Below are 19,022 nucleotides of genomic sequence, written 5' to 3' on the forward strand. Positions count from 1 at the left end.
TCGAGGGATAGAGTTTAAGAGTCATGATGTAATGATGCAGCTGTATAAAACTCTGGTTAGGCCACACTTGGAGTACTGTGTCCAGTTCTGGTCGCCTCACTATGGAAGGATGTGGAAGCATTGGAAAGGGTACCAAGGAGATCTACCAGGATGCTGCCTGGTTTAGAGAGTATGGATTATGATCAGAGATTAAGGGAGCTAGAGCTTTACTCTTTGGAGAGAAAGAGGATGAGAGGAGACATGATAGAGGTGTACAAGATATTAAGAGGAATAGATAGAGTGGATAGCCAGTGCCTCTTTCCCAGGGCACCACTGCTCAATACAAGAGGACGTGGCTTTAAGATAAGAGGTGGGAAGTTCAAGGGGGATATTAGAGGAAGGTTTTTTCTCAGAGAGTGGTTGGTGCGTGGAATGCACTGCCTGAGTCAATGGTAGAGGCAGATACACTAGTGAAGTTTAAGAGACGACTAGACAGGTATATGGAGGAATTTAAGGTGGGGGGTTGTATGGGAGGCAGGGTTTGAGGGTCAGCTCAACATCGTGGGCCAAAGGGCCTGTAATGTGCTGTACTATTCTATGTTCTATGAACCTTCAGCCTCACAGTTCAGCCACATGCTCACTCCACTGTTTACTTCCTTAAGTTTTCTCTTCGCTTTTTCCATTCTTCTTCTTCTCCAATTATCAATTCCCCTTCACATACCCAGATATAATTGGCATCATATGCCACACAGAAGAAAATAATCAGCCCTCCTATTATTTATCCTCTCTTTATCCTCTATTGCCCCACCTTTAATACCTCTTTTGCCTTTCTTTACCCAGTGATAATCTCACTCTTCATTCTGTATCTCTTTTCTCTCTCTCTTCCCTTTTCCCTTGAATACATAATTCCAGCCATTCTTGACTTAAAGATTGCCCATGTACACAGCATCAAACTGGCAGGTCATTGTATCAAAGCACACTAGATTTCATCTTCAAAATGAACTTGTTCGGAGAAACTGCAACATAATGAGAGCTAGCAATTCTGACTCTCCATTTATCTCCATTCCTTAAACACACTAGGTCCTAAGGTATGGCAGAAATGATAATTTAACTTTGCATGGTTAATGCTTGTCCTGCCTTTAGAAAAATAAAGGGCTATGAGTAACTCTAGGTAATTTCTAAAGTAAGTACATGTTTTGCACAGCATTGTGGGCCAAAGGGCCTGTATTGTGCTGTAGGTTTTCTATGTTTCTATGCTTCTATTTTACTGATTCAGTGCTTCAGATGTATCAATATAGAATTAATAAATTGTAATATACTGTAGTAACTTCACTTTTTGGAACTCTCATGAAAAATATGGTCTTTATCAAGGGAGAAAGACTTGACATGTGCTTCTTAAAGTAGGCTTTAAAAATGTCGATTCAAGGCAATATAGGATTACCATTAACAACAAGTTCTGTAAAAGAAGCTCGTCCAGCTTCAGAACTTCCATCATTTAGAAGGGTGGTAATTTGTGGTGGTCCCACAGTAATTGGCGTACTCCCTTCATTCACTTGAGTAGCTGTAAACCGATCAGATGAAGTGCTCTCAAATTCCAAAGGAAAAGCTGTTGTTAGACCTTCAGACTCATGTTCACTTGATCCAAATTCACCATGATTCACTGATATAAAACTACCAGTGACTTCAGAGCTGGGTCTCTTCTGAGCTTGTATTCTCCAAGCCAGTACCGACAGTACTACCACAAGTGTATAGAGCATTTCTGCAAAATGCCAAAACAACAAACAAAGATATTTAGAGATTAGTGCAGAGATATTTTTAGGAATTTTATATACTTACTGAATTAAACCCTGTAAAGTTGGGGATTGAAATATTTTACTATTTCATCAGTCAACATCAGAGACTCTCATTTTAGATGTAGAGTCCAAAGTTAGGACCAACTGAGATTCGTTGCAACACACACAATATGCTGGTGGAACGCAGTAGGCCAGGCAGCATCTATAGGAAGAAGTACAATCGACGTTTCGGGCCAAGACCCTTCGTCAGGACTAACTGAAAGAAGAGATAGCAAGAGATTTGAAAGTGGGAGGGGGAGGGGGAGATCCGAAATGATAGGAGAAGATAGGAGGGGGAGGGATGGAGCTAGGAGCTGAAAAGTTGATTGGCAAAAGGGATACCAGGCTGGAGAAGGGAGCTCCGTTCCTCCCCCTCCTGTCTTCTCCTATCATTTCAGATCTCCCCCTCCCCCTCCCACTTTCAAATCTCTTACTATCACTTCTTTCAGTTAGTCCTGACGAAGGGTCTCAGCCCGAAACGTCGACTGTACATCTTTCTATTGATGCTGCCTGGCCTGCTGCATTCCACCAGCATTTTGTGTGGTGTTGCCTGAATTTCCAGCATCTGCAGATTTCCTCGTGTTTGAGATTCGTTGCATCCCATTTAACAACGTATCCCAAAGATTTTTTTTTCATGGCATGTACTTTCACACCATTTACTCTGGTTAAGATTACCAGATTGTACAAATGGACAATATTGTGATATTTACTTGGAGTTACAAATAATTTTACAAAATACGGTGACAGCTATCTGACGGTCTTTCATTTTATCAGTCTGATTAAATTGATTTCTTGATAGTGGAAATATAAGATTCAAGATTCTGTCCTGATACATCTCCAAATCTTATATTCACTCCTTGTACCATAGCCCCTTTTGAATATATAGGGGTTAAATATCATTTGCCAAGGACTTTCTTTTAAATAGGTTCAAATGAATATAGTTTTGTTGTCAGATACATACATTATGAGTTGCACTGGAACAGTGCTAAGTATGTCTGATCGGCTGAGCGCTTCCTGCATTTCTGTTCTTTTTTTCCCCCAGGTTTCCACCATCTGTGATTTTCAGTTATTCCCACATATAACCATTCCCTGGTATGCAGCGTGAAAGAGTGAATGACCAGGGAGCAAAGAGAAAAGGATAAACTACAAGACCCCATGAAGGCATTAAAATCACACAGGGATTGGGCAGGCTGCCATCTTCGCAAGAAGTCATTTGTTGGACAGTCAGCACGAACTTTAAAAAGGGCTCGCGGTCTTTTGGAACTTTTCGGCAGGCTGCAGTCATAGTGATCTCTAAGGCAGGGGCTGATAAAAAGAAGTGAGGTGTAAGCAGAATGGCCACCTTTGGAGTGATGTTGTTGAAGTGTGCAGTGTTAGAATGTCCGGGCTTTAGCTCAACAGTCTTCGATGAAAACTGATAAGGCTAGATTTAAGTTTAAAAAGTTAGAGGTATAACAAGTGTAGGCAGTATGGTATCTAAGGCAATGGTATGCTCCTCCTGTGAGATATGAGATTTCAGGATACCTAACAGTCTCCCTGATGACTACATCTGCAAGAAGTGCACCCAACTTCAATACCTGACTGACAAGGTCGAAGAACTTGAGCAAGTGCTAGATGCACTCAGGATCATCTTGAAGGCTAAAATCCTCATAGATGAGACTTTTACTAAGGTGGTCACACCCAAGTGCATGCTGCAGATAGTAGATCCATGACCACAGGATAAGTAAGGGGCTCCCCTGGGGCCATTCCCCTGAACAACAAGTATACCCCTTTGGATACTGCTGGGGGTGGGGGGGGGGTAATCTATCCGCGCATAGCAGCAGCAGCAGCTGCCCAGCCAGTAGCACTGTGGCCGACTCTGAGGCTCAGCAGGCAAGGATAAAGTCAGGCAGAGTGATAGTGGTAGGAGACTTGATCAAAGGACAGGCAGGAGATTCTGTGGCTGGAAAGAGGCAACAGGATGGTGCGTTACCTCCCAGGTGCTAGGGTCTAGGAAGTCCCAGAGCAGCTGCAGAAGATTCTGGAGAGGGAAGATGAGCAGTCATAGGTCATGGTGCACATTGGCACCAATGGCCATAGGTGGAAAGGGGGAAGTGGCCCTGCACAATGAGTATAGGGAGATAGTAAAGAGGCTGAGGAGCGGGATCTCTGGATTACTCCCAGTACTACGTGCTAGTCAGAGCAAGAATAGCATGATAATATAGATGAATGAGTGACTGAGGGAGTGGTGCAGGGGGCAGGGTTTCAGGTTTCTAGATTATTGGAATCGCTTCTGAAGAAGGTATGACCAGCACAAAGAATGACAGGTTACACCTAAACTTGAGAGGAACCAATGTCCTTATGGTTAGGTTTCCTAGAACTTTTGAGGAGGGTTTAAACTAATTTAGCAGGGGGATGGGAACCAGAGTGCTGAGTTGAGGATGGGACAGTTGGTATACAAGTCGATAAAGTGTGTAGTCAGACATCTGAAGGACAGGTAGTTGATAGGGCAAAATTTCAGTCAGTGGGATGCGATGAAGTGTAATATGGGAGCAAAATTGAAAAGGGTAATGAATACAGGACTGAAGGTGCTATATTTGAATGCCTCAGTATCCGGAACAAGTTAGATGATCTTGTAGCACAACTAGAGTTATGCTGCCACTGGAGATGTTCCAGTGGAGTTCCACAAGAATGATTCTGGGAATGAAAGGGTTAATATATGAGGTGTGTTTGGTGGCTCTTGGCCTGTAGTCACTGGAGTTTAGGAGAATGAAGGTAATCTCACTGAAACCTAATCAGTATTAAAAGGCCTAGACAGTGTTGATGTGGCGAGGATCTTCCCTATACCGCGTGAGTCTAGAACCAAAGGGCACCACCCCAGAATAGAGAAACGTCCATTTGGAACATAAATGCAAAGGAATTTCTTTGGTGAACCTGTGGAATTCACTCCCATGGATGGCCATGGAGGCCAAGATATTGCGTATACTTAAAGCGGATGTTGATAGCTTCTTGATTAGTCAGGGTGTCAAATGTTCCCAAGTGAAGACAGGAGAGTGAGATTGAGAGGGATAATAAATCAGCCATGATGGAATGGCAGAACAGACTCAATGAGGCCTAATTCTTTTCCTTTGTCTTATGGTCTTATGGATTTACAGTCTAGGCTTCCCCTTCAGCACATGAATATGGGGATACAGTTGCATAAAGAAGCTGAGATATTGTCCAGCAAACATTGTATGATGATTGGTTCTGGAAGTAATAACTAAAATTGCTAAAGACAAAAGTATCTGCAGATGCTGGAAATCTAGGGTAACACATACAAAATGCTGGAGGAACTCAGTAGGTCAGGCAACATCTATGAAGCATTTCGGTACACTTCATAAAAGAAAATTGTTCCTACTTCTGTAATGGAAATGATAGCTTCCAATTTGTTTTTCATAGCTAACAGGATGTCCTGTAGAACTGTTTTCCCTAGAGTGTTGGAGGCTGAGGGGAGACCTATAGAGGTTTGTAAAATTATAAGAGGCATAGATAGGGTAGACAACCAGAATCTTATCCCTAGGATAGAACTAGAAAACAAGCATTTAAGGATAGAGGAGAAAAGTTTCAAGCTAATGTGAGGAGCAAGATTTTTACACAGAGAGTGTTAGCTATCTGGAATGAGTTACTAAGGTAGTAGTAGAAGCAAGTAGCTTAAAAACCGTTTTAGATTGACAAATGAATATGAAGGAATAGAGGGGTATGGATGATGCATAGTCAGTATACACTGGCATCAAGATCAGCAAAACATTGTGGGCTGTATGGCCTGTCCAGCACTGTACTCTACGTTCTATGTTTTAACTGCTAGTGTATCAAGCATCTCATTATGCATTCCATTGTCTATGCCATCAAAGTTTTTTTGCCAGGAGACCTAATCTACAAGGATGCCCTCCAGGGTGTGAACAGCCAGTCTGTTCTTTACCCCTTCCCTTACTGTAAGCCATTCAAGCCCAGTGACCAATTACCTGACGATCTTAGCTCTAAACTAGCCTTTGTATTGTGTTGTGCTAGCATCTAAACTGGTGGCTGAGAAAACTAAACAGCATGACACTGTGGATTCAGTGTTTTTCTCACCTGGTTTATGAAACATTCTCCAGTGAAACTGCAGTTCCTGACAATCCAAAACAGAAAAGAAAGCACAGGTTAGGGAACGCCAAATGCAACTTGTAAATCAGAAGGAACTGTAAGAACAAAAATGTGAGAAACATTGAGGCATAAGTATACAATCATCTCAACTGGTTTCAGCCACATCACTGGCAATGAGGTTAGTCAGAGGCGGTGTCTGAGTCCAAACAGAATCAGGTTCAGAGTTTATGCTGAAGTGATTAGTGAGTGACTGTCACCTGTCAGTAAGCTGCCCTCAATTGTGCGCCAACTTGTGCAGTAAAAGGCAAAATCATGCCAGTGGGTATCACATAATGTTCTTGGGTGATGTGCCTATTATGGTTGAATAACTGTTGGGGTTGTGCCAATTGTCATGTGTGGTTGTGCGATTTCCTGCAATGGGATCTGTGCAAGAAAGTGGAACAATGAATGAGTATTAGACATGATACAGATTGCTGACTGGTGAATGATGGGTGTATTCAGTAAAATGTGAGGTCAGTACTGGAGCTGATGGGCCTTTGCTTTTGAAGAAATGTTCATGAATCTTTGCCGCGTATGCATGGAACTAAACTTCGCATTAGTACAGTCTTCAACTGTTTGATGTTTGAATCTGGTTCACCACCTTCTGAGGTATTTCCTCCTACTACCTTTAAAGGATCAGCTAGTTCCTTTGGGTAGAGGACATTTTTCATCCTTTCCACATACCTGACCAAAGTCTGCAACACAGCACTGCCAAAGTGAGAAACCCACTCTCCACCATGTTACACCACACCTCCTCAAACAAGCTGCTTTTACTGTTCACTCTACCAGTTCATAAACCTAAAAAAAACACTTTGAATCATAGGCAACAACTACAAAAAAAAATGCACACTGCCTTTACCTGGCATTGGTCCTGCCTGAATTTTGTTATCCTAAATAGCACAGCTACCAATGGTGATCAAAAATTAAATAGCTGTAAATGAGCAGGAATGATGTTATCTACATTCTACCTGCACTTGTTCTATTGATGGAGTGTTACTTGTGCAGTGATCCAATACCTGATTTCCAACGCTATTGAATTAAACCTCTTTAATCCTTCAGATTTTCTTATTTTTAGAAATTGTGCCACATAATAAAAAACAAATAGAAAAGCAAGTAAAAATGTTTTCCCCAAGTTCAGCTACAAGGTCCTTAGAAGTATTTCCCAACAGTTATCTCAGCCACTCATTGTGCCAACAGTTAGTGCACAATTTCTGCCCTATCTACAGGGTCCTTTATTCCCAGAAATTTAGTTATACTCTAAGGAATATCATAGGAGTGTGGGGTCATCCTTGATAAGTCGTTATAGCAATTGTCTTTGGTTTCAGGTCAACAACTTGATCACAGCCCTACATTCTTGAGTTATTTTGCTGATTATCCTCCCCATGATCCTTGACTCTTCTAAAGACCAAACACATATACAGTGCTTATAAAAAGTACTCACCCCACCCCCGGAAGTTTTCATGTTTTATTGTTTACAATATTGAAACACAGTGGATTTAACTTAGCTTTTTTGACACTGATCAACAGAAAAAGACTCTTTCGTATCAAAGTGAAAACTGATCTCTACAAAGTGGTCTAAATTAATTATAAATATAAAACACAAAATAATTGATTGCATAAGTATTCACCCCACTTTTCTCATCAGGGTTTGGTGTAAGCCAACCACTGCACATCATCAAAAACACACCATCCCTACAGTGAAGCATGGTGGTGGCTGCATCATGCTGTGGGGATGCTTCACTGCAGCAGGCTCTGGAACGCTTGTGAAGGTGGAGGGTAAAATGAATGCAGCAAGATACAGGGAAATTCTGGAGGAAAACCTGATGCAGTCTGCAAGAGAACTGCGACTTGGGAGAAGATTTGTTTTCCAGGTAGACAATGACCCTAAGCACAAAGCCAAAGCTACACAGGAATAGCTTAAAAGCAACAAAGTTAGAGTCCTGGAGTAGCCAAGACAGAGTCCAGACCTCAATCCAATTGAGAATTTATGGTTGGACTTGAAAAGGACTGTTCACTCACAATCCTCATGCAATCTGACAGAGCTTAAGCAGTTTTGTAAAGAAGAATGGGGAAAAACTGCAGTGTCCCGATGCGCAAAGCTGATAGAGACCCATCCACACAGACTCAGGGCTGTAATTGCTATCAAAGGTGCATCTACTAAATGCTGACTTGAAGGAGGTGAGTAATTATGCAATCAGTTATTTTGTGTTTTATATCTGTAATTAATTTAGATTACGTGTAGAGATTTTTTTTCACTTTGACACAAAAGAGTCTTTTTCTGTTGATCAGTGTCCAAAAAAATCCACTGTTGTTCAATGTTGTAAAACAATAAAACATGGAAACTTCCAAGGGGAGTGAATACTTTTTATAGGCACTGTATGTTGGCCTTGATGTTGTTCATTGATCTGGCCTCCAGAGCTGTCAGGGCGGTAAAATCTAAAGATTTACAATTTTCCAAGAGAAGTAAGAAAAGCCCTATAGTCTTAAATTTCCCCATAAGAGAAATATGCTCTCAAGAGCTAAAGGCTGTTTTGAAACCTTGCATGCCTTTAGTGTTCAGTGTGGTACATTAACAAAAGCTAAGCACTAGTGTTGATGTTACAAACGAAGTTGTCAGTACTCAATTACTGCATTGTTTCTTCTTCTTCCATATATCTATAATATTACTGTGGATTGTGCATTTAAAAATTGAAATTTAGGTTGAGTTAGTATCTGCTTTGTCATCTTTATCTTACATTGGTATGTAGATAATGTACCACATAAAAGACCTGCTGAGTTCCTCCAGCATTTTGTATATATTACCCTCGATTCCCAGGATCTGCAGAATCTCTTGTGCTAGATAGAAGTTTCTTTGATAAATGTTTAAATAGTTTGAAGAAAACTCCGGGGGTGTATACTAAATTGCAGAAAATGATAGCAAATGTTATCAAATAAAAAGTTCAGTGGAAACACAGATTTACATTGTTTGCTATTCAGGAATAAGCACAACAATTCAGCTACTTGTATTACTTCAAGTAAAGGGAAACTTGTTTAATTGAAGCAAGTTATCTGCTCATTTTAACATTGTTCTTTCCTCTTTCTTGTGACATCTCAGACTCAATGCCCTGGTATTTTAAGTTGAAAAGGAACATGAAACCATTGGTAGGTGGAATCTTTTGGATCTCATTCCATTGATCATTTCTCAGAAAAGTTCCATCAACTGGTTTAATTCCAGACATCCAAAAGCACATTTTAGTGCTTAGTTTACCAATTCCATTGAAAAGACAGTCACAGTTACCATTGTGTTATGAATCAATTGCACATTAAATGAAATATAAGACTTTTTGAAGCAGTGTGTTTCTTAATAAATATTCATCAGATTTTTCTCAAAAGAAGTTCAGGTAGATATTAAATATACTCCAAATTTTAAGTAATTGAAGTATCTTTACATTTTAAGGGAAATACATAAACTAGCTCCTATTAAAACTAAATCACCATAAAAAAGCCAAGAATCTGCTTGAGACATTCACTATTCACTGCTTGATTGTTCGAAGAATATAGCTTTACCTGCAAGGAATCCAACTTCACTACTGCAGTTTTGGTCAGAAATCTTGATATCTGATCAACAGCAAGTCTTTTATATAGAATGGCCATGCATGACTGAGAGTAGGCAATTGTTCACTAATTATATATCAGTTGCTTGCTTTTTTTATGTTTTAATAATCCAGGAATAGATGAAATCAGTATCATGCTTCATTGCTAAATCGTAATTACTGTTTTCAATTGACAATCAATTGAATCCTACACTCTGTACTACATATAAGATAATGAAATTTCTAAGCCAAGAAGCTTCAATTCTAGGCAGGTAATTAGATAAAAAGAAAAATGTATAAAAAAATCCTAGATACCAGAAAACCCACTTACTGACACAATGCTATCTCTGTTACTGCACCTTCACAATGTGGTCTGTGTTGGTCAGCACCTATAAAAAAAATCTTAACAATGGACAATAGACAATAGACAATAGACAATAGACAATAGACAATAGGTGCATTCGGCCCATTCGGCCCTTGAAGCCAGCACTGCCATTCACTGTGATCATGGCTGATCATCCACAATTAGTATCCAGTTCCTGCCTTATCCCCATAACCTTTGATCCCACTATCTTTAAGAGCTCTATCCATCTCTTTCTTGAAAGCATCCAGAGACTTGGCCTCCACTGTCTTCTGGGACAGAGCATTCCACATATCCACCGCTCTCTGGGTGAAAAAGTTTTCCTCAGCTCACTTCTAAATGGCCTACCCCTTATTCTTAAACTGTGGCCTCTGGTTCTGGACTCACCCATCAGCGAGAACATGCTTCCTGACTCCAGCGTGTCCAATCCCTTAATAATCTTATATGTTTCAATAAGATCCCCTCTCAGCCTTCTAAATTCCAGTGTATACAAGCCCAGTCACTCCAATCTTTCAACATATGACAGTCCCGCCATCCCAGGAATTAACCTTGTGAACCTACACTGCACTCCCTCAATAGCAAGAATGCCCTTCCTCAAATTTGGAGACCAAAACTGCACACAATACTCCAGGTGTGGTCTCACCAGGGCCCTGTACAGCTGCAGAAGGACCTCTTTGCTCCTATACTCAACTCCCCTTGTTATGAAGGCCAGCATGCCATTAGCTTTCTTCACTGCCTGCTGTACCTACATGATTGCTTTCAGTGACTGATGTACAAGAACACCTAGATGTTGTTGTACTTCCCCTTATCCTAACTTGACTCCAATTAGATAATAATCTGCCTCCCTGTTCTTACCACCAAGGTGGATAACCTCAGATTTATCCACATTAAACTGCATCTGCCATGCATCTGCCCACTCACCCAGCCTGTCCAAGTCACCCTGCATTCTCATAACATCCTCCTCACATTTCACACTGCCACCCAGCTTTGTGTCATCTGCAAATTTGCTAATGTTACTTTTAATCCCTTCATCTAAATCATTAATGTATATTGTATACAGCTGCGGTCCCAGCACTGAACCCTGCGGTACCCCACTGGTCACCGCCTGCCATTCTGAAAGGGACCCGTTAATCACTACTCTTTGTTTCCTGTCAGCCAGCCAATTTTCAATCCATGTCAGTACTCTGCCCCCAATACCATGTGCCCTAATTTTGCCCACTAATCTCCTATGTGGGACTTTATCAAAGGCTTTCTGAAAGTCCAGGTACACTAGATTCACTGGATCTCCCTTGTCCATTTTCATAGTTACATCCTCAAAAAATTCCAGAAGTTTAGTCAAGCACGATTTCCCCTTCGTAAATCCATGCTGACTCGGACCGATCCTGTTACTACTATCCAGATGTGTCGTAATTTCATCTTTTATAATTGACTCCCACATCTTTCCCACCACCGACGTCAGGCTAATCGGTCTATAATTCCCTGTTTTCTCTCTTCCTCCCTTCCTGAAGAGAGGGACAACATTAGCCACCCTCCAATCCACGGGATCTGATCCTGAATCTATAGAACATTGGAAAATGATTACCAATGCATCCACAATTTCTAAAGCCACCTCCTTAAGTACCCTGGGATGCAGACCATCAGGTCCTGGGGACTTATTAGCCTTCAGACCCAACAGTCTATCCAACACCATTTCCTGCCTAATATAAATTTCCTTCAGTTCATCCATTACTCTAGGTCCTTTGGCCATTATTATATCTGGGAGATTGTTTGTGTCTTTCCTAGTGAAGACAGATCCAAAGCACCTGTTCAAACCGTCTGCCATTTTCTTGTTCTCCATAATAAATTCACCCGTTTCTGTCTTCAAGGGCCCAATTTTGGTCTTAACTATTTTCTTCCTTTTCACATACCTAAAGAAGTTTTTACTATCCTCCTTTATATTCTTGGCTAGATTACCTTCGTACCTCATTTTTTCTCTGCGTATTGCCGTTTTAGTTATATTCTATTGCTCTTTAAAAGTTTCCCAATCCTCCAGCTTCCCACTCGTCTTTGCTATGTTATACTTCTTCTCTTTTATTTTTATACTGTCCTTTACTTCCCTTGTCAGCCACAGTCTCCCCTTACCCCCCTTAGGATCTTTCTTCCTCTTTGGAATGAACTGATCCTGCACCTTCTGCGTTATTCCCAGAAATACCTGCCATTGTTGTTCCACTGTCATCCCTGCTAGGGTATTGTTCCATTGAACTTTGGCCGGCTCGTCCTTCATAGCACCATAGTTCCCTTTGTTCAACTGTATTACTGACGCTTCTGAGTTTCTCTTCTCCCTCTCAATTTGTAGATTAACCTACATTTACGATGACCTTCTCAGTAAATAATTATATGACGTTTTAGTGAACCGTATGAGCAATAAGTAAGGAGTAATTTCCGTTGTCTTTTCTTTAATGCTACCAGGAAATTGATTCACTTGGATCATTTGAAACTATATATAAACTAAGTGCTAAAGTAAACACAAGAGATTCTGGAGATGGTGAAAATCCAGAGTAAAACATGCAAAATGCTGTAGGAACTCAGCAGGTCAGACAGCTTCTATGAAAAGGAATAAATAGTAGACATTTCAGACCGAGGCCTTCATCAGGACTTAATAAAGGGTTCAACCTGTAACATCAACTGTTCATTCCTTTCCATAGATGTTGCTGGGTTCTTCCAGCACTTTGTACATTCTAAAGTAGAGGTTCCATTTGCTTTGAAATAACAGGCACCATTTGTGGCTATCACTGTCAAGTTCCAGCAATCTGCATAAAACTAACCCAAACACTGCAAGCATACTGGAGAGTAACATCACATAGAACCAGCACTGCTGGTGGAATGTGGCAAGACACAGTTGTAGCTGGTTCCTCTTCCTTAATTTCCTCAAGAAGGGAACACAATTAAAGATTTTAACAAAATTAAGGCTATTAGATTGAATGAACATTTATTCATACATTTTCCTTTCCAAAGGAAGAGCAAATGGAAAAATCTGCAGCAAGTGTACAGTCTGCAGATTCTTCTCCATAGTCTTTCCTCACTCATGGAGCTATGGGCTTTAATAAGGTCTTCAAAAAGCCATGTGTAATGACCACAGCTGCTTCCTGGAGTTGTTGCGTGTTGAAGATAATATCTATTCTTCCTCTGTATGCATAAAATCCACATTGTGATTCAAGAGGTACCCCTTCAGCTGCTGGGAAAAGAAGGATGAAGATGATCCCTTTTGCAGACAGCAGGGAGATCTTACTGTGATTACTGCAACTGGATTTGTTTCCTTTATTAAAGATGGTCAGAATGCCAAATCTCTGAGGTCCTCTGCCGTGTTTTCTTTCCCTAGACATGAAGGAAGCAGTTGTGAATTTGTGCCTCGAGCTACTTTCTGCCAATGTCTAAAACTTCTGTAGAGAAACTGCTATTTTCAGATGAGTTTGGTCTTTTTGACTTTTACTCAGACAATGAAGCTGGATTGGATAGCTTGCTGTAGAATGGATTCGAGACCACTCATGTCTGGATTGGAGTAGACAGCAAACTTAAATTTCTCTTTAACCACATCTGTAGCTTTTACATTTAGGACGTACAGGATGTGCAATGACTGCAGTATATTGAAGAATGCAGAAGGTTCAAGAGGGATTCATCTAACAAGATGGATTCACTAAGATGTTAACAGTCTATTTGTGATGTTGCAGCCCACCCTATTGACGTAAGTGCTTCTCTTTTAGTATGCATTTTCTTCTCCTATTCATTGTGTCTCACTTAGAGTGGCAATGAAGATGTCAGAATATCTGATTTCCCAGGCTTTGATAAACGAGTGACATGCAGCTCTTGACTATTGGTACTGTTGATGAGGGTCCGTTATTATTCAGAGAAGTATAAGGTAGGTCAGCAAGTTCAAGGGTGCCAAGTGAGTGGGACCAGTTGTGGTGCATGGTCCAGACAAAATTACTTTTTCAGCGCTGCAAGCTACATGTGTGAAAGCTGGCTACACAAATGAAGAAGGAAGCTTGTGCTGAAAATGCCACCTGTGGGATGATTCTTGATGAAAATGTTACTGGAATAAAGGAACTCCAGGATAGGTTTAGATCACAGTAGATACCACCAAAGGCATTAACATGTCCTATGTTGTGGCCACATTGACCACAAAGTCTATTCAATTCTTTTGAGACCCATGGGCACAGCAAGACACTGAAGTGACATTCCTGTTAAAAGAGATATCATTAATTTTTTTGATTTTCATTAGATTGTGAGAAAGAAAAACTGCAGTTTGCTTCAAATTAAACATTCATTGTTCTATATTAAGACACAATAGGTTCTGCAGATGCTGGAAATATGTGATCATTTGAATCATAATTTGTCTACATGATTCCGACATCATGAGGTCAGGGTCGGCAATGAATGATACGTCCCAATTGTCTACGTGATACACAAGCCAAGACAGTACAATATGGAGAGCAAGCTGTTGCTCATGCAGCAGGCTCCCCCTCTCCATACAGCTGATGAATCCAAAGGAACAGCAGAGACCAATACAGTTTGGTATCAGCAGCATCGCAAGAGTTGCCAGTCAGCATTGCACTCAATGTAGGACTGCCTTAGAGACTTCAGCTCCAGATTTTTCCTTAGGATAGATTCCCAAAGCCTTCCCCATGAGTAGGTATAACCTCAAGGCAGTGGTGGTTTGAGATCAGAGTTTTCCTTCTCCTAGATAAGCTGTAACTATCGCTGACAAGCCCCATTAGCCCAGATCAACTGGTTTTAAGGGACCAGTAACTCACCTTTTCCCCTGATCCTGTCAGTAGAAATGGTTCCGCCAAGTTTAGTAGATAAACCATATGTGAAGACTAGGAGCTGGACTTGGTTGTAAGCGGCTATTTGAGATGCACGCCGTTAGGAGCAGTTAATAGGTCGTGGGAGCTTATGCCCTGGCTAGGACAATCCTAAGGAATTCTGGAATTCAAGTTTAATTAAAGTACTCTAACTGACCACTAGGGGACAGTGAAAAAATGCGGTAGTCATAAAGAACAGCAAGTCTGAACTGTGAAAGATTTCATAAATCTATTTAAATGAAAATAATGTATCATTCCAGTTTACATTCACTATATTTAAAGATTAATTTATTTGTCGTACGTACATCAAAACATACAGTGAAATGCATCATTTGCGTCAACAACCAAGAGAGTCCGAGGATATGTAGGGGGCATCCCATAAGTGTCCCCATGCATCCAGCACCAACATGCCATACTTAACAACCCTTACTAAATAGCCCGTTTGTCTTTGGAATGTGGGGGGAAACTGGAGCGCCGAAAGGAAACCCATGCAGTCTTGGGGAGAACATACACAAGTCCTAGCAGACATCGGAGGGAATTGAACTCCATAACTGGCTCTGTAAAACATTATGCTGCTCTACCATGCCACTGTTCCTTTAAGTGTGGACTTCTCTGCAAATGAATCATTACAGTGAAAGATTTTCATCATTAGTGCCACTGGTGAGAAATGACATGCTGGAAATTAGAGCAATAATGAAGCTGTGAACTTCTAAAATGAGCTGGAGTGAGGAAATTTGTCTTGCTGCTGGTGAACGATCATAATGAAAGTTTATCAAATTATTATACACTCAAATTAAAACATTAACTTATACAAATTAGGATTCTTTAAAAAGAATGTAGTATTATGAAAGTAATGTCGAAATGCTTCTTATCCAAATGCAGGATTGTAGAGTCATGTACCTTACTCAAACATATAGCTTATAATTTTTGCATAGGCTTTGTTTAAAAAATGAAAGGTTTTCAAAAAGACATATTACTCAACATGTTATTCAGATCACAATTTCAATAAAAAAAAGTAATGAAGACTAGCTGCCTATGCCTCAAAAACATAATGCTCCTGTACTTAAGCTCAGTATGTGGTTCAGATAGAAAGTGATTTAGATTTGTTCTTTGGGTGCAAACCTTTTCAAACAGGGACATAGACAAAGTCATAGAATTTTACTTTACAGATATTGAGTAGTTAGCTCTTTGATGGAAATGTTACTTCCACTTCATTTTTCTACCTTTTTTATAAAACCCCTTAAAATTTTGCTTCTTTGAAATATGCATTATCTTCCCATTAAAAACAGCAATAGATCTGGTCTCCTCAGTGATATTTGAACAACTGTTCCATGCTGTAGTGATCATGGTGCTATTAGTGTACAGTCTGGGCTAATTGAGAAAAGAATGTGATTTTTTTTCCTATAGAAATATCTCAGCAAGAACTTCATTAAAATCTTCAGTTTAAGATGGGGACCCTATCCAGCCATGCCATATTTCAGAAATGAAATTTTTGACTTCAAAGATCCTCATGATCAGCAGCTTCACACCAGACAAAATGAGTTATATACTTATAAATGTAACCATTCTCAATACAAGAATCAATGCCCTCATTCAGATGACTTGACAATTCACAGAGATAACAAGGTCCAACGGAAATTGCCAGAAGTATCTATATCTCTGCAAGCTACCTAGCACTGAATCCCAGTGGAGCTTAATTATGAGGCAGCAAAGGGAGAAGTTGTTGCAGTCAGATGAAAAAGAGCAGATGTACAATATATAGCTGTTACAGAAACCTTTTAATGAATTATTTTCTGAAGTAACGGAGCCATTACCACTTTCCATAGACTTGTGGCAGGTATTGTGGCAGAGCAGGGACAAGCAACTTTAATCAAAGCTCTGACATTACCTTGGTGCCATGCCTTGGTGCCCTCATTATTGCAGGAGTCAAAATGGTTGAGAGAAATTTTCAGACTTCCAGCAACAAGCAAACCTGAAGGTGGGGATTCATGCTTTCTCCCTGCTGGAATCCTGCAAGAATATTGTCCATAAGTGATAAAGAAACTACTTTTTCCCAAGCTCCATCTTCTTGCTGCCTGTTTCTGTTTGATTCCCTGCTCTAAGAATGTGAGTCATCTCAAAAGCAATGGTTTATATGGAGGAAAGTTAAATGAGGCATATCATTATATAGCTCCTGCCTCATTACATAGCTATGTGTTCCTGATGTCCAGCTCCTCTAGCTCTCCAAGAGCTCTGTACAAAACAGAACCTAATGTGATGGTATTATTGCCTTCCAAGTTTTAAATCTGCTTTGTGCTCTGAAATAGAGCATAACCCTCTTGAGCAAGGAAGAGGACAACCACCATCAAATCTCTCCAGCTTTCAAAAGACTGCTGTCTCAGTACATCTACAGAAGCAAACATGATCAGATCAGTGAATCTTTCATCATTAGTGAGCATTTACATGCAATCCATTTCTGAGCATAATATCTTTGCTATCAGATGCCTGCAGTAAATGTTTGTGGAAATTGGTTGTCTAAAATCAATGTGTTTGAGAGTATATACTTGTAAGCAAACCAGGTGGTTCACAATACTCCTGCATTACCTATTGAGCTGCATTACCTATTGAGTTGTTCTCTATACAGTTGGGTAAAATCTACACAGAGAACTGCACTTGATTTTTTTCGTAGAATTACAAGTGTTTTTAGACCATAAAATCTTAAGATATAGGAGCAGAATTAGGCAATTTGGCCCATTGAGGCTGCTCCACATTTCATTGTGACTGATCCACTTTCCCTCTCAGCCCTGATCTCCTGCCTCCTTCCCATATCCCTTCATACCCCGACTAATCAAGAACCTATCAACTTCTTCCTTAAATATACCCAATGACCTGGCCTCCACAGTCACCTATGCCAATGAATTCCATAGATTCACCACCCTCTGGCTAAGTTTTTAAAAATCATTTTCAGGCACTGGGTGTCAGAATCAGAATCTAATTTATTATAATGGTCACATGTTGTGAAACATGTTGGCTTGCTGCACCTGTACAGTCCAAGACATGAAAATTGCTATTAGTTTTGAAATAAATAAAAAGATAGATAGATACATAGATAGATAGAAAGATAGCCGGTACAAAAGTTGTGTAATGAATTAGTGTGCATAGAGCATTCAGAAATCTGAAGACAGAGGGAAAGTTGCTGCTCCTAAAATAGTGACTGTGAGTCTTCAGGCTTCTGTACTTCCTCCTTGATGGTGGCATGTCCTGGATGGTGAGGGTCCTTCATGATGGATGCTGTGCTTTTGAGGCATCATTTCTTGAAGAAGCCCCAATGGTGGAGAGAGTTGTGCCAGTGACGGAATTCACTGAGTTGATAGAGGCTAATCTTCAGCCTCTTCCAATCTTGCATATTGGAGCCTTCATGCCAAGCTGTGATACAACCAGTCAGAATGCCCTTCACTGTATATCTGCAGAAATTTGCATGAATCTTTGGTGACATATCAAATCTCCTCAGTCTCTTAATAATGTAGAGTTGCTTCAATATATTGGGTCCAGGATAGTTACTTGAGATGTTCACCCCCAGAATCTTGAAGATGCTTACCCTTTCCACTGCTAACCATCCTCATCGCCATCTGAGATTCTGCCAATGACAGTGGTTTTCATCAAAGAGCTTACAGATCCCGTTCTGGCAGTGTCTATCTATATAATCATGAGTGTAGAAAGAGTAAAGCAGTGGGCTAATAATGCACCCCTGAGGTGTGCTGGGGTTGATTGCCAGTGAGGAGGAGACGTTATTTCCAATCTGCACTGGCTGTGGTTTCCTGATGAGGAAGTCAGTGTCCAGTTGCAGAGGGAGGTAAAAGGCCTCAGGTTTTGAGGGGACGATAGTGTCCAACACTAATAGATAAACAGCAGCCTCAAGTAGTCATTTCTGTTCTCTAGGTGCTTCACAGTTTAGTAGGAAGCCAGTGAGATTATGCCTACCATAGACCTGTTGTGGTGGTAGGCAAATTGCAGCAGCTCTAGGTCTTCACTCAGGCAGGAGTTAATTCTAGTCATAACCAATCTCTTAAAGCACTTCGTCACAGTAGACGTGAGCGCTACCAAGCGATAGTCATTGAGGCAGCTCACCCTGCTCTTCTTGATGCTCTTTTGAAGCTGGTGCGAACCTCCAACTGCAGTAGTGAGAAGTTGAGTATGTCCTTGAATGCTGCAGCCAACTGAATTAGACAAGATTCTAGTCCCCTTCTAGATACACTGTCAGGGCCTGACACCATGCAATGGTTCACTCTCTTGAAGGAAGTTCTGACATCAGTCTCTG

At 40.6% G+C, this 19,022-nt stretch overlaps 1 protein-coding gene across 1 annotated transcript in view; it reads right to left on the minus strand.

The window, feature by feature from the left end:
- Positions 1 to 19,022, minus strand: part of otol1b (otolin 1b) — a 105,084-nt gene that overhangs the window by 42,421 nt on the left and 43,641 nt on the right. Inside the window, exon 2 of the mRNA XM_072256960.1 lies at positions 1,421 to 1,738. Coding sequence (XP_072113061.1) covers positions 1,421 to 1,738 — 318 coding nt within the window. The remainder of the gene's footprint in view (positions 1 to 1,420; positions 1,739 to 19,022) is intronic.

The sequence above is a fragment of the Mobula birostris genome, chromosome 4 (assembly GCF_030028105.1).
Source record: "Mobula birostris isolate sMobBir1 chromosome 4, sMobBir1.hap1, whole genome shotgun sequence".
NCBI classification, from domain to species: domain Eukaryota; kingdom Metazoa; phylum Chordata; class Chondrichthyes; order Myliobatiformes; family Myliobatidae; genus Mobula; species Mobula birostris.